The sequence below is a fragment of the Astatotilapia calliptera genome, chromosome 20, assembly GCF_964374335.1.
Source record: "Astatotilapia calliptera chromosome 20, fAstCal68.1, whole genome shotgun sequence".
Lineage (NCBI taxonomy): Eukaryota > Metazoa > Chordata > Actinopteri > Cichliformes > Cichlidae > Astatotilapia > Astatotilapia calliptera.
In genome coordinates, this window is record NC_137441.1 from 30,947,940 (window position 1) to 30,964,947 (window position 17,008).

The window sequence follows — 17,008 nt, forward strand, 5'->3', positions numbered from 1 at the left end:
TTCGATGGCCTTCCTTAGGGCCACGTGAAATATTAAGGATTCATAGCGTTGTCGTGGTTGAAGTATTTGGATGTCACTCCTTGTGCATATTGAAAGTTTTACCTTGAAATGTATCCTAATAAAATTAATAAAGAAATTCAAAGACAAAAAGTATAAGTGGGTTATTCAAATCAAATAATAAATTGCAACACAGGCCTTATAGTCTGCATAGGCTCTGTTTGCTGTACGCTGATGCTTTTTCAAAAGGCCTAGTATTAAATTTAAATCATTATTATTATCATCATTATTGTTAGCGGGCCTATTATTTGTAATGGCTACTGCCCTAAGAATCAGCCATGTGAAAAAGACCATTAGGCTATCCAAACCGCGACCTTGATCAACAAAATTACTAAAAGGATTTTAATGTAGACAGTAAATTTTACTTTATTTTTTACATTTCACTCTTACCCATCCTTTGACATTTCTCAATACGTCTTGTGAATAAGCTTCGTTTAAAACTCAGCCTAATTGTCACATTTTGGGAGGAAAAAATGCTCATAAGTAAAATCCAGACCACCATTTGTAACATATAGCTCATTAAACATTAATAGACGTGAGCCTACCTGAAGGTTATTCTTATTCCAATCCAAACACCCAGGAAATATGTTGCGTCCAGGAGCTGTCTGTTTATTATCGAACGTGCCGAGAGAGTGACCCTCCATAAAAAATAGCAACAAGGGAAAAAAATGGAAAAAATCGATTGACTCAGGTTGATAACAATGACTGAAGTTGATTGACTTTTCTGAGAAGCAATATTAACCGGATTCAAGAGGAAAACTGATTTGCATGCTCTCCAGAGAAGTGTGATCTTTGCTGAGGGTGACCGAGGAGGAGGTGAAGCGTTTTTTGCACCGGGAGAGCAGGGAGGCGGTAGCGCGGTTTAGCCGCATATAAGCGGGAAAGCTTTGGCTCAACCAGGAGATGATGCTGGGGGATAATAAAAATGCGTTAGGCTTCCTTTTACTTATACATTCAAGTATATATATAAATGTGTTAGGCTGCCCTTGCTTATACATTCAAGTATATATATATACAACTGTAGGATACAATTAAGAACGAAAGAAACATGATGGGGAAGAACTTAAGGCAATGAGCGAAATGAAAAACAATGTATCATATTCTAAATTACACTACACGATTAAAAGCCCATGACCCTGTGATGATAATATGATGCTTATAGGTTTGTATTGATTTGGTACAGAAACACACACTCACGAGCAGTAGGAAACAAGGCAAAACACACTTATGAACTACATTTCCCAGAAGGCAAGAAAACTCTAATAGCAAACGCTCATTGGACAACACCAGTATGTCGTCATGTATTCGTCCAAACAAACCAGCAGCAGTCGAATCAACAGCGTATGCACCAGAAGGCAGTCATGTGGAGAAAAAACTTTTCTGAAGTCTTTCTTGAACTTTTTACGTTAATCTTTTAAGTGACAAAAACAACTCAAGTAAAGCTAGAAGTAAGTGTTTGCATTAAACGGTGATGTTCGGTCGAAAGCTACCATAGAGCTTTTCGTTGCTGGTAGCATTACATGCTAGCCTCGAGCGAGCTCAGTCATTGGTGACAGCTAGTTAAAAAGCTAACTTTACCTTTAGCATGTAGTGGTCAGTTCTTATCCACTGGTTAAATAATTTGATACCAATGACAAAAATCGCAGTGAAACACATCTTTCAGACATGCTTTGCTCGACGAATTAGTTTCCTCCAGGTCTTTCTTAAGAGTTAGCTAAACCAAGATAGCTACGAAAATTGCTTTGTTTGTGATGATGCTCAATTTGGGAAAGGATTAAGTCCGTTTTATGTAGCTAAGTAGTTGCCATATAAGTCGAGTTATTTTCCTGTACGAAACAGTTTTTTGTGTATTTTCTGCATGCCTATTTTCTGAGGCTTAGTCATTTTCTTGGACCTTTAGCGCCATCACGTGTTAATACCTGCAAACTACGTACAAATTGCAAATCTTTTGCAGTTGTTTTAGTTAAAATTTATGTATTTGAAAAGGACAATGACGTTTAACATGTTCCCAGTGCGGAGTATGAAACTGATGCGCTGCACATAGAGTTTATTGCTAATTTCTAACCCGTGTCCCCTATTGAGCTGTTATGTTCACAATGCACAGTTTGCAACATCGAAATGACATAAAAACATAATAAACTATAACTACAGTAAATAATGTTATGGAAAATGTAGTGTAAGAAAAATAGACACAAGTATTTTTGGAAACGTATTTCCAGAAGTGTGAATAATAATAAAATAATATTAGCTGAAAATATTACAGCTCTGATTTATCTTTAACCAACCTTTGTCCTTTACCGTAAAAGATTTAATGTCTTAATCAATTTAATTTCAGTTGGAAATTGTGCTTCATAGATGACACAACAATTGTCACTGTAAGATGAATTTCTCTGAGGTCTTCAAGCAGTCCAATCAGCTTTGTAAAGTTTCCCCAGATGGAAAGTATTTGGTAAGTGTTTGAGTAATGCAATATGTATTTTTGTAGTATTTTAATTGTTTTCAGTAGAAAGAAATCTTTTTCATTCCCATTTTATGTTACCATTTCCATATGGATAAGATGGAAATGGGTAATTTCCTTGCTGATTGTTGTCTTTGGCTTTACTCCTCAGGCTACATGTGTGCAGTACAGGTTAGTGGTGCGAGATGTGAGCACCTTGCAGATTATGCACCTGTATACCTGCCTTGATCAAATATCTCATATGGAGTGGTCCTCTGATTCTCTCTTTATTCTGTGTGCTATGTACAAGAGAGGACTAGTACAGGTAGGTTGAGAGAAAAGTAATGTGGCTATCTGACCATTTATGTGGTGTGAATGAAGGTGGTCAGTCTACTAGTTGAACACTGTTCACGATTATACAAATAATTACAAACTCTTTTAAATAATGTTGGGTTTTTTGGGGGGATTGATAGAAACTGAATACTAAAGTGATTTATGTGGATTTTAGTTGGACAGGCTCTATTTAATCAAACTACCAATAGACCAGTTATGCCACATTCCCTAAATTTAGAAGTGACATACAGAAATACTTTCTCAAAACAAATACTCCGTATCTTCAGTTGTAATTTTTTGAGATTTTATATTGTACTTTAAATTTTTGGAGGCTTTAGACATGTCCTGTTTGAAGTCTCAATCACATGTACATCCTTCTTTTAGTCTTAAAAATGTATACTAATTAACTTTTTTATACATACATTCTTATTGCTGTTACTTTAAGGACACAGTAGACTCCACATTAGATGAAGTAGTCTGAGATTGCTTTCAGTGAAACTCACTATTTAGCATTCAAATAGGTACAATAAATTTTAATATTCATTACTTCTGTCATTGGATGATCTAGAACCATGCTGTTTATTTTTTATTGTGCTTTAACTTCTTTATTTTAGGATGATCAAAAAGTGTTCAAAGTGACAGAATTGCAGTAATTATTGTTACTGAAGTGATGTCAGTTTCATGCACATCGTAGCTCAAGTTGCTTACCTTTGAAAGGGTATCCAGTGCCAGTCTTTCATTGTGTCTGATGTGTTCTTACTGTTTGAAATCAAACTGAGAAAGTTAGAGGATGTGTGTAAAGGATGTCTTGAGTAATTGCCGTTTGCTGTCCTGGTGTCGCACTCTGTCTTCCTTCTGACGTTTTTTTTCTCAGGTGTGGTCTCTTGAACAGCCGGACTGGCACTGCAAGATTGATGAGGGTTCAATAGGACTAGTCTCCTCACGCTGGAGTCCAGATGGACGTCACATTCTCAACACCACCGAGTTCCATGTAAGTGTGAAGTTGGTTTCTGCGTGTGTGTATGTGCATTGATGCACATGGAAATGTGTTTTATGCTTGTCTGGTATCAACTGTTGCTGGCCTGCAAGGAACGGGGGACCTGAAAATAGCCAGACACCAGAGCCTTTCTTGACTGGCCCCTACACCCCCCACCTGCTACATGTATTCAGCCTGATTTCATAGCTGCCCTCCTGTTAGCGTCCTGTCATACATGGGCTTCTAGTACCTCTGGAACACCAGTGCAATGTGTATATGCCCTTCCGATGGAGGTCTGGTATTTTGTTTGGCATCAAGTCTATTTAATGATGTTTTATTGGTCATAAAAATACAGTAACTGTAGGCTTACCAACACTGATGGATTAAAACCAACCAGATCAGAAACGCCATACACTAACCAGGAGCAGGTTAAATAAATAACATTAATAATTTATATGGCTGTTATTTTTACTGCCCAAATAAAAAGCCAAGCAGAAATATGTTTTATAAGACAAGAGCCAAAATGCTCATTTCATTTTATTTAAATTCAATTTAATTTTATTTGTACAGTGCCAAATCACATGGACAGTTCAAATCACATCAACAGTTGCCTCAAGGCGCTTTATAATGATTTCCATCCTTGATGACTATTTGACTGTTAGTTATTGTTCACTTGTAGCTGATAGTAGTATGCTCTAAACATCAGATCCAAGAATACATAGTATGTGGAAATTAGATTTTGTTCTCTTTTTAAAATCATCAGTAGTCGTGACTTGTGAACATTCCTTCACTCCGCAGTAATGACCTTGCAAAACAGGAGTACATATTTGATACCAGAAATAGCTTGTTTGTCTACGGAGAAAGTACAGACAAAAGTCTTTAAGATCGCATCTTTTTATGTTTTATATCATTACTTAAAATATTTGAAATTTGAGGTATCATGCAGTATGTACATGCACCCACCAAATTCCAGCTGAGGAGATTTTGAGATTGCGCAAGTATATAAAACTAAATACAAACCAAATAAATTGCCTGTGCCTCCAAATTCCTCTTTTATATTCTCTCCATAGTAAGCATATGTTGTAAGGGGTGCTGTTATAGCAGCTACCCTTGGGGCTTGTGGAATACGACGGCAGGCCATGTCTGTAACACTGAACCAGATTCCAGGAATCATTTAACAGGTGTTGTGGTCTAATACACAACTCTGTCTTGTCTGGAGTAGAGTGCAAGTGTCTGTGGTATGTCTGCTTTGTTTTAGTCAGAATTTTATTAATAAATAAAGTTTAAAAAGGAAAAGAATTTGAAAGAAATGCTTTTTCTTTCCCTAAAGATCTATGGCAATTTGTGTTCAGCTTAGTGAATAGACAATCTTAGTGCAGTAATCTTGCATTTGAGCATGTGTGTGGGCAGTTTTGAATGGTTAATATAAACTGTACTCATTTTTCTTATGTTTCTACGTTGAATTGTGAACACATTCCACATAACCTCATTTTAATTGCTTGCTGTCAGTGCCTTGCTGTGGTGATTCTTGATTCTTGATACTTATAGTTTCTCTAACAAAATGTCAGTTCTTTCTTTCATTTCTTAACTATACGTTTGTTTTTTTAATTAACTTATATGTGGCTATTAGAAAATTAAACTGATGTCATTACTTTTATTTACCTTTTAATCACCTTTTCGTCCAATATCCAAGTGCTGCAAACAGGTTCTAAAAAACCTTAAAAGCAACTAAAGGAGAAAAGAGGAAAAACGTTGTATCCATCATTAGGACAAAAAAATTTATTGTTTTCATTAATTACATGTACTACATAGTTAATATTAACTTGTTATGCTTTGCACCTTTTGTGGTATAGCAAAGTGCAGTTTTGGTTCAAATCACAGTCAAAACGAAAAACTATAAAAGAAAAAAGCAAATTATGCTAGAATAGAAAGAATTTTTGTAGTTTTAGCTAGGGCTGCACAATTTTGCATAAAATGAGAATCACGATTTTTCTGCTTAGAATTGAGATCACGATTCTCTCACGATTTTCTTTTCCAATATAAATATTTATTGCACTTATTAACTGCACATCAACTTTGTAACAGTTGAGACTGAACATAAAAACAATAAATAAACATAAAAACAAATGTGTCACATTTTGTCGTTGCCTCAAAATGTTGTACTGCTTGTAATTCCGTCTCCACCGTTGCTCGACACTGCGTGTATAGAGCAGGTAGTGCAACATTTTTAAAATAGTTGCGGGACGGTGTTTTGAGAAACCATCCTACTCTGACAAAACGTCCTACCTGTATCATAATTTGATGGTGACTTGCGACTAAACCTAACCCTACCCTTGACCATAGCCCTAACCATAACCATAACCTTAAGAAGTATTCCGGATGGGTGAGAGAAAAAGAAGTTAATTCGGCGTTGGTGTTGTGCACATGTGCCGCGTCTGCGCAGAAACATTGGGTAAGATGTTTTTTCAGGTAGGATGGATTCCCGTCACTTTCTTGGCCTTTACAGCTTCGTCATCTCTCACGTGCTCTCTGTTGTTTTTTCCCTGCCAGCTGACTTCTGTATCACTTGGTATAAGCCTCCGCCCTTGTCATTTGTTGAGCAGGAAGAGTGAGCGCTTGTTTTCATGCAACTTATGTCCTGGATCAAAATGCGGTACAATCATCATCATTTTTTTTTTTTTAAATCCTTGTCATTTCGAAATGAGATCGCACATAAGTATGAAGTGAGATCGCGATTTTCTAATAATTAATTGTGCCGCCCTAGTTTTAGCCTGAAATCAGTGTTATATGGAATTTTTTTTGTAGAGCTCATTTTCCTTTATTTTGAAGGCTGTTTTTGTGAGTTTGTTGGAATATGTTGTGCTATACTGATATTGTCACTGGGATCAGGTAGTAGATGAGGTTTCCCATGTCAGTCCCTATCCCTCTTTATGTTGAAACGTCCTTGGCCAAGGAACCCCAAGTTGCTCCTAATACCATACCTTTTTTGTCATATGGTGGCTTTGTGCCATTGGTGTTTTAGTTTGTGTTGTAGAGCTACTAAGGCTGAAAGGTCTAACCAGTGCAGATTATTTTATCTTTCTATGAAGAAGAGTGAAAATGTAAGTTCAGTCTGAGAACGGTGTATCTATAAATTAATGTTCTATTTTGTTCAAACCAAATCAAACCAAGTAGTTCTGGTAAACAACTCTCAGAAATGAGCCCCAAAAAACAGACAAGCTCCAAGACAAACAGATGTCAGAGCAATTATAATACACTGGCACTTGAGGAAAATATTCTGCATGTACTGTGAAAAGGAGATGTGATATGATACTTTATGTGCTACGTTTAATGGTCATTACTCAATTTAAAAGGCCAATGTCAGACAGCATGGAGTGCCACTGTTGTGTGAACAATTGCAGCTGCTGTGTCTGTCTTTGACAGGTGAAGCTGCTGCTCAATATGGTTGTTGTGCAAACTTTCTGCTGAAGTAACACTTTGGTTTAGTCGTTGTCAAAAACTCTAGGTTTTTGTCAAAACATGTTTATATTAGTACAAGCATTTAATCTTTGCTGTTATGGAGTCAAAAACCTGTAGTTACTCATCTCTCTCATAACTGGCTAGATGTAAGTAGTTTTACTTGCTGCTTACTGAGCAGCCTTTTGTGGTGCAGGTTTCAAAACCAATTTAATCAACAAAGAAAAATTAGGAACTTGTTGTGGCATTTCCAGAGAGCCCACTGAACTTACCTTCACCCCAGCCCAAGATTTCATTAAGGCTGTGCCAGGCGGGTGTTCGTGTCAGGCTTAAATTTCAACCCACTCATAAACAGCCTGCTATATTAACTTGTTTAGGGACAGCTGCCTGTGGTGTGGATCATGCCTCTGTGTATGTGTTTGTCTGTCTATGTATCAATAAATCTGCTGTCTGTGTTTGTCTGGCTGTCTCAGTTGTTTTTTTCTTTTGTTTTGTTTTTTAAGCAAAAGATCTTTCAAATTTCTACGTCACAACTGTCATTGTGGCTGTACCAAAATGATTATATATTCTATCTAGTGTTAACAAAAGCTGTAGAAGTCAGAACCAGTAACCACTACTTTAAATGTTGTGAAATGAAGCACCTTAAAGCCAGCTACTTTGTTTTTGCCCAGATTTTTAAAACATTTGTCATAGATGTAATAAAAAGTCACATTGCTGAAACTTAGCCTATGTATTGTGAGACTTCACGCAACTGGTCTCCTGTTTGAATTCCATTCATTTATCTTAGGACCTCACAAAATGCCACTCGCACATCCACATTAATCCTGCTTTACTAACTGAGGGTCGAAAAAGTCCAGCCAAGGACATTGCTGAGCTTGACTTGTCTAATGGTTTTTACATTGTTGGGATCAGATTAGCCTTAGAATTCTTTACTAGTACAGCTGTAGCCTTGCTAACGTGTAGCATTGTTGGCAGCAATGTGGCTGCCAACAATGCTACCGGACCGAACTGTAAATTTAGGGAGCCTAAGCACTGCAGCAGGGGACAATAGCTCTTCCATACCCTATGTGGGCTGTGAAAGGCTCCTGTTCCTTGGTAGCATCATAAGGCTGTAACAGGAGAAATAGGCTATATTGGTTTGAGATGGCTTTCTACGTGGAATGCCTACAAGCTAATCCTCTGCTGACAGATAGGCCTATATGGCATCAAATACACTCGACCATTCTCTCACACTCGCTTAGGCGCGCAACAAGAATGGCTGATGGGTACGTTTTATTCCAGATTGCTGTCAGTAACTGTAGTATTTACATTCTTGCAGTTATCATATTGCCCACAGGTTTTCCTGATGGGAAGGTCCCCAAATTGTAATTAGATTTTATTTTTTTAAGAATACCTTATATCACATATTACATGTAATTTAGTGGTATAAATTAACCCCAATAATTGATGACATCATTTTAAGAATATTGACTTGTCATGATTATTATTTGCTCCACCTTCTAGTATAGTCTCCAAGGGCTTTTCGTAACAATTTTCTCTGATAAATAAACAGCAGCTTTTTTAGGAGAGTTTTGTCTTTAACACCACTCCTGCCCCCAGACCGTAGTCCTACGTTTCTGCTTACCTTTGGTGAGGATACTTTATCTAAAGGGGTAGTTTTACCCCTTTAGATAGAGTCTCACTCTACACGGAAAAGCATTTCTCACCTATTTTCCTCATGCTAACCTTCCTCCACCAGGTTTAAAGTTACATTGCCTTTGGGTCTTGATCTCCCAGCGCCCCTTATGTGGTGGATTCAGGGTATTTAAGAAGTGTAAGTCTGTTTGTGTTTGAGTGCTGTTGGTATTAGTTGTCATGGCACCATGTCTGAGGGGATGTCCAGGAAGCGTGCAGTGCGGTGTTATTACAGAGCCTACACAGCTGGATGTCTGGACCAAACACGCGGGTCAACACTTCAGTCCAGTCAGGTGACAGACTTGGACCGTTTCAAATATCTGTCTGTACACTCTGATGAAAGCCTCGTCACTTCAGTAGTTTTAACTCTGCCCATTCTTAAATGGCAATTACATTATTTTTTACTGCCAAAAATAAAGTGTTATTTGAAGAATAATGTATTATTACTGTTACTTCTACTCATATTAGACTCAAATGAAACCATTTATTCCAAGGATAAAAAATGCTTTTCTTCAATAACCTTAAATTATACAAAAAAGCCCTTGCCTTTTTAACTGTTCTGTGTTCAAATTATTATTCACATTTTTGTTCAGCATGCTTTTTGCCATTACTATTTAAACAGATGTAATACTACAATTACAAAAAAATTGTATTAAAAAATTTACATTGACCAGTCTTAAAAATTAAGACTGAAAAAATTATTTTTAAGTCTTAATTGAGGATTCAAAAATAATATTCCTTTGCACAAAACTGGAGACAAAACATAAAAAGTGATTCATCTGCTCAGCCCAGAAAATTTGCGTCGATGAGATATCACAAAACTTGTTTTTCTAGCATCTGGAAGTTTTAGAAATTTGTTGTTGGAATGGTAATGTTGCAATTGTATTATAGTGAACAATGGGGAAAATTGGCAACAAGGTTGAGTTTTGCTGCTGAATCTAACTTCATCAATCAATCTCTGAACAGCTTAACACATACACATAGGCAGTACAAACCACGTATTCTGTAACAGTGTCTCAAGAGTCTTCTGGTGCTCCTTATTTGAAGGTCAAGATACCTCTTGTCATACTCCTTAGATCAGCATATCTGTCATGTTTGGCCACTTGCTTTTGTTGGCATGAGTCTGGCTGAAGTGAGGCCGCTGGGTATTTAAGTGACTGCTGTCAAAACTTAGAATTAACACGTGTTCTCTTTGTTATGCCGACTTGTGGTCAGTTAGCTGCTTCTCATTTGTGGCAATGCGCACAACTTGCTGTCAATTTGTCACACTTGTGGCAAACATGTCTGACATTACATCTTGGCTACTAAATTGACTGGTCCTATTCCTGCTATGTGTTGAGATGTTGTTTTGTATCTGTTAATTTTATGTGCTCAAGTCTTAATTTAAACAGGTTTAAACTTAACTTAAAACTTTAATTTAAACTTACCCTTTAACTTAAAACAAACAGGTTTAAACTTAATTTAAACAGGTCTTAATTTAAACTTAATTCTTTTGGTCCCTTTCAGTGGCTACAGGTCTTAAACATGTGTATTCATTCCCTGGGGAAGCACACTGATTGACAACACTCCACACACTTGGCCTTTCCAGGCCATCGTCTAATGATAGATAGATTGACTCTCACAGAGATTTTGCCCCTTCAAAGACATAAGACAGTCTTTCCACAGCTGTTAAAGTGCATGGTGGGAAATGCAGTCTGGATTTGCATAGCTGATCTTTACATATAGAAATGTGTTCTGGTTGACTGACCTCATATTGGTGTCTATTGACAGCCACTTGCCATATGGATGTAACACTTACCAAATAACTTATAATTAAATTTTCTTATTGAAGACCAGTGGTCGAATAGTGTGAATGTGTCATTGCAGTTAAAGGGATGGATGTGTTTACACTCTTTTAACTCATTCACTGCCATTGATGTCTATAGCCGTCAATTGCAGTGAATGAGTCAATGGGTTTAACTCATTCACTGCCAATGGCTGGCAGTGAATGAGTTAATTGTCTGGTAGAATGATCTTTTCCATCATTTAACTTGGAAGATAATATATGGTTGCCTTTTCTTTGTTTTCTCTGATTTGGTTACAGTTGAGAATCACCGTCTGGTCACTGTGCACTAAAGCTGTATCTTACATCAAGTATCCCAAAGCATGTCAGAAAGGTGAGTATGAAATTGATATGATATGAATGTATGTCTACTACGAGTGTACCTGAGGACATGGCCAGCAGTCTAAATGCCTTGGCATTCCCCATGAATCACATGCCGTTCTTTACCTTGTGGCTCTACCCAAGGATATGGGTCCAAACTATGGTCCTCTATGCTGACAGCTGTGCCTCTCTTCAGTAAATGGGGCATGCTCTTCATAACAGGCCTGTCAACAACTAGTGGAAAAATGATTGTGTCTGACTCTCCCCATTTTCCACATGTAATACCATGCCCTTTTGCAACCTGTGTATCTTCAGAGCTGTCATATAAATAATATCGCCATGATGGTTGCATACCAGACTTTATGGTGCCAAAGAATTAGATAATGAAAAATAGATTAAGCCATGTATTATGTGATCAGAATGGACAGTTGTCTTTTTTCCAAGCTGTTACATAGACATGTTTTAAAGAAAGATTAAATTATTTTGAAATTCTTTCTGTTATTCTGTTACTATGACTAAATATCCCCTTTAAAAAATTGTGAAGAAAAAGTGATTATTTTATGTGTCATTGATGCTCAGATTTTTAATACTGTCCCTTTTACTATTATTATCATTATTATTATTATTATTTTGCCAGTGAGCAGGTTTTTTTTGGAAAATAAAGTGGCATTTTAGAGTTGTTTTCCTCACTTTTTGTTCTTTGGAATTTGTTCAAATTCCCTCTTGATCTTCCATAGAAACCATTTGTATACCCACAGGTATAGATTTCAGCAGAGATGGGTCCTATATGGCCTTGGCTGAACGTCGTGACTGCAAAGACTTTGTTAGTATATTCGTGTGTGACGACTGGCATTTACTCAGGGTAAGTAGAGCTACAGCTGCATAAGATTTTTTTTTGTAAGGCCATTTTAATGTACTCATCAATTGAGTAAGACGTAAACTACAGTGAAAGGGACCTTAATTTCAATTCCCAAAAAGATATAGACTTGTTAGCCATACATTATGACTATCTTTATTGTTACATGAAATTTGCTGCTACATTATATTTAAAACACGTAGAATTGAATCTATGGTATTTGTGTAATTTGTTCATACCAGTTTGATTTGATCTCATTGTGTGGGTCTACTGCTTTTTCATTTTTCCCCTTTTCCCTCCAAAACATGGGATGTGAAATCATTCTCTGCAGGCTCTGCTGGGGAACTACTTTATATCTGATGTGCTTTAATTTTAGTCCAAAAGTTCTAAAAACAGTATGTGCTGTAAGGGACAAATAGCTGAGAGGCACTTGCCTTTATGCTTTTTCTAGCAGCAGGTGGCACATGTTTGTAATGCAGCAAATGCTCATCCCATAAAAGGCGAATAGATTCTAGTATTAATTAAAGTCATTAGCATTCACGTCTTACTTGAATAGCTGCTTTGTTTTTAAGTAGATGTCTGAGATCATCCAGTTTAATACAACTTAAACAGCAAGACTACAACAAGGCAAAGCTGTCAAGTCACTGGGTCATAATTTTTAACAGGGCCTATAATGTGCCCTGATGAAAGGAGCCAGGAGCACTAAGAGTCAGTTACCAAGATTTCTCTTTTATCTCCGTTTCAACCAGATCAGACAGAGTGGTATTTGTGTGCACTTATGAACCTTGGACACCCAACACAGTGTTTCTGGGAACAGCTAAAACTAGCTTTTATTTTGTATTTTGTTTCCTTTTATCTTTTTATATTGTGCTAGATATGAGGAAAAATTAAGTTTAAAATATTCACATTTTTTTTAATGAATGTCTTAATTAACTTCATTTAATGTCACTTTTTTATTACAGCATTTTGAGACTGAGACACAGGACCTGGCAGGATTGGAGTGGTCTCCAAATGGCTGTGTGCTGGCAGTATGGGACAGTTGTCTAGAAGTTAGTTAACCTAATACACTAGAGATCCATCACTGTAATGTCAAATTACCTATCTCAGTTAAACATGAGCCTGTCATCAGTGAATCACTCAGTAAAGTGTACCCTGGCAAGAATGGCAAGTGAATAGTTTAAAAACTCCAGTTTAGGAAGACCGTAATCAAAGAGTCAGCTTTAAATTATAAAACAACATTATCTGCAGTTTAAATTTTGAGGCATGGTTGGGGTACTATACATAGGTACAAGTGTTCTTTAAGTAAACACTTATGCAGGATAGGACAAATTTATGTTGATCACCTCACAAGAGTCTCATAATATTGGAAACAGGAATACTGCAAAATGTAATTACACTGTTTAAAAAGTCATAAAATTTTAAAATGAAGCACACTGACATCTGTCTGCAACATCTGTCTACTAAAGGTTGTCTTAACCACTGTACTTAAGTGCTTATTATTAGCATTATTATTAATACTGTTTCATGTGTATGTATCCTCTACACAGTATAAGGTGTTGCTCTACTCTTTGGATGGCCGGTTGCTGTCAACCTACAGTGCCTATGAATGGTCGCTGGGTGTCAAGTCTGTGTCCTGGAGCCCCAGTAGCCAGTTCCTTGCAATTGGCAGCTATGATGAAAAAGTATGGATGATGTTAAAAAATTGTGCTTCTTTCCTGATGATTGCCTGTTTTTGGTTTTTGTTTGTTTTTTTAGATGAGGTCTTCCTTTTCACAAATTTCATGCAGTTCCTCCTAAAGTCGTAAAAAGCTTCACAACTTTTTTCATTCTCTCTTAAATAAAAGTTTTAGTATAGTTTCAGGTTCATTTTTATTTTGAGCAGAATGTGTTGTGTGCAATTTTTAGTATCAGTGAAATTAAGATACTTTTATCTTTATGTCAGGTGCGCATCATCAATCATATCACATGGAAAAAAATCGCACAGTTTCAGCACCCTGCAACAGTGGAAAGCACAAAAGCTGTGAGTATTGAGCGTTTTTGATGGGCCTGGAAGACATTGTTTGATTGCCAGTTAATTACTCCTTGTGGTTTTAGACTGTGTATAAAGAAGTGGAGAGAAGGCCAGCTGTTGGCACTGACGAAATGTCTCTGCACAACATCACTACTGGCAGCACACTCTTCAACACCCAGAGTAAATGTACGTAAGCAGTATTCATTTTTAAAGTGATATTTGTCTAAAATTACCAAGGTCAAGTAACCAGTTTTGTCTCATTATAAATTCTTTGTTGTTGCCTCATCTAGATGAGATATGCTCATTGCCAGTCCAAGTTCCTGTGGTCAAACCAGACCCAGACCGAGCCAACCCCAAAATTGGGGTCTCTGTTTTGGCATTCAGCTCAAACAATCACTATCTAGCCACCAAAAATGGTGAGATTTTTTTTCTTTTACCTTTTTTATTGAACTTTCTTGTTGCACTAATTGTTGACAGGAATGTTTTATTAATACTGACCTTTGAAACATTTCTGTGAACAGCTCTTTTTCTTGACCTAAAAGATTGCACAACATAATCTGCACCCACTTAGATTCTTAAATATGTGGTGGTGAAAGGCCCAAAAAGCCTCTTAACTTGTCAAAGGCAAAAGTATAGTTCAGAACTGAGAAACTGAATTACACAAGTCTGTAATGTGTCCTGGAGCCATTTCTAAACAACTGCAGATTCCTGCATCATCAGTTCAAACAACGTTAACTGTGTCTGTAACTGTATTTTGTAACTCCACTTGCAGAGGTTTTAAAAAGAAACCGCTTTCATCCTCAGCTGAGAGGAAGTTGATTTGAATTACATCAGTTTCAACAAGAATTATGCTGATGGTTCAAGGTGCAGTGTGCTAAGGGACAATTAACAAAATATGTGCTGCTTTATGTATATTTTTGACCTTGTGTGCATAATTTTGACCCTATATTGTACAAAACTGACTGACTTTTGTTGTGTACATTTGTTATGATACTAGTATTGGTTCTTTAGGCTGAGAGTGGTTTTGAATGTGTATGACTATTTTTGTCACTGCAGACAATATGGCGAGTGTTGTTTGGGTGTGGAACATGCAGATGATGAGCCTGCAGGCTGTGCTGGAGCAGACATCAGCAGTACGATGTTTTCAGTGGGACCCATGCCATCCCCGGTTGGCACTATGTACTGGCAACACCAAGCTCTATCTCTGGTCTCCAGGAGGCTGTGTTGCTGTTCAGGTCCCAACTGAAGGTAATTTCCTTGGGTACTAAAACAATTGAACTTTCACGTAGTTGGGAGTCCAAAGCTTAATTACATTGTTCTCAGATATAGGAAAGGAGCAGACCTCCAGTAACCATCCTGTCGTTTTATTTAATCTCCATGGTAATCACAAGGTCGCTGTTAAATTCATTCATTTTATTTTTTACACTAATAGAATATTAAACACTGATATCATGAAATAGAACTTAAGATTGACAACAAACATGCTTTTGCTTTGTTATTCTCAAATTGTTTAAAACAGCATGGCTGAAATGAGTGGAAATCAGCAAATATTGATTTAGTTTAAATCGTAGTCTTGATTTAAGCATTATTAGTTTTAATTATAATTTAAGCATCAAACTTTAGTTTTAGTCAGAGGTTGTTGAGAAAATTTTTAGCAACAAAATTAGAACTGGCTGAAGTTCTAGTTTATGTTAAAAAGCTACACTTCATTGCACTGGGCTTAAGAGCAGTCAGTGTGGATCTCGGTTAGAAGTTTAAGAAAAAACAAGGACCAATGAATGCAGTCTGCTCTTAGTGGACCAAACTATTTTAAAAAACATTTTGTTTGCTAAACTACATGAAAACAAGAAACCTTAAAGTATTGTAACTGCACCAGTTTTTCTGAAGTGTATGTGGACAGTTTTTCTATGTGCTCAGGTTTTTTTGGGCGTCTTGGATAACCTTCCATAGTTGTTCATCAAAGGTTATTTGCCTACCCTTACTGATTCAGTGATGCATAGATCAGAGTCTGTGAGGGCATACCATCTGTTACAGACATGGACATTATTTTGGTCATACTTTCAAAAAGGAGGTTTATCCATAGTAGGTTCATTTAATAACAACTTTTGATTGAGAAGTTGTTAGTAAATGAACGAGTACAGGGTGGGCCATTTATATGGATACACCATAAACTCAGTTTGCCACCTCACATATACTAATGTGCCACAAACAGGACTTTAATATCACCAACCATTTCCATGTTATTACGATGTATACATATAAATGCCCCACCCTGTAGTTTCACAGCAACATAGTCACATATTGCCTTTAGTTTAAGATTGTGTTGTTTATAATTGAAAATAGAATCAATTTACTCTGTCTGTTGTTTCTTTACATTTATTGCTTTAAATGTCCCTGAAATTGAAAATCTCATTACACAAAGTTGAAGTGTATTTTTTAGATACTGATTTCTTACTATGAGCATGTTTATGTGTAAAGAAATTGACATCACAGTTATCTCGCTTTTATTCCTGCCAGGTGGTTTTCAAGTTCATTCTCTGAACTGGCATTGCAGTGGCAACTCCTTGATACTGCTTGGAAAGGAGCAGCTGTGTTTGTGCTACATGGAAACTGATGAAGAAGACAAGTAAAGCACACAAAAAGAAAATAACTGGGTCATAGTTCAGTCTTATTTAGCTGTACACACAAGCTGAGTCAATGGCCAGTGAGAACACTCCTGAACATGTTAGCTTGCATATGCTGGACTGCAGCTGCTCTTAAAAGTGTGGGCTACTGGAACATTGAAAGTAATTCCTACTGATAAATATGTACTCAGCACTAGTTGCAAACACTGTGAGAATGTGAAAGTTTACAATTTTCTATAGATTTCACTTATTGTTAGAATTTCCTGTTTCACCTTGAAATTTTATATTTGTTCTAAATAAACTTTGTCATAAATATAGTTGCTTATGGTGCCAGTTTTCTAAAAGTGTGTTCAGCCTTTAATCAATATGAATTGTTTTCGGTATATGTCATGTTACTGAAATCAGTAGCTGAGTTACAGTTAGGTATCTTGATGAAATGTA

At 36.8% G+C, this 17,008-nt stretch overlaps 1 protein-coding gene across 2 annotated transcripts; it reads left to right on the forward strand.

The window, feature by feature from the left end:
- Window positions 1-1,353: 1,353 nt before the first annotated feature.
- On the forward strand, window positions 1,354-16,884 carry wrap73 (WD repeat containing, antisense to TP73). Of its 2 annotated transcripts, none has more exons than XM_026153679.2 (13): window positions 1,354-1,505; window positions 2,393-2,506; window positions 2,667-2,819; window positions 3,702-3,818; window positions 11,017-11,089; window positions 11,835-11,938; window positions 12,895-12,981; window positions 13,480-13,614; window positions 13,875-13,952; window positions 14,027-14,129; window positions 14,234-14,359; window positions 15,000-15,191; window positions 16,461-16,884. In XM_026153679.2, the coding sequence occupies exons 2-13, from the start codon at window positions 2,438-2,440 to the stop codon at window positions 16,571-16,573; spliced, it is 1,350 nt and encodes a 449-aa protein (XP_026009464.1). In that variant the 5' UTR covers window positions 1,354-1,505; window positions 2,393-2,437; the 3' UTR covers window positions 16,574-16,884. The 2 variants fall into 2 exon arrangements, with proteins under 2 accessions (XP_026009464.1, XP_026009465.1); XM_026153680.2 differs by having other exon boundaries at window positions 2,413-2,506.
- The last annotated feature ends 124 nt before the right edge of the window (window positions 16,885-17,008 follow it).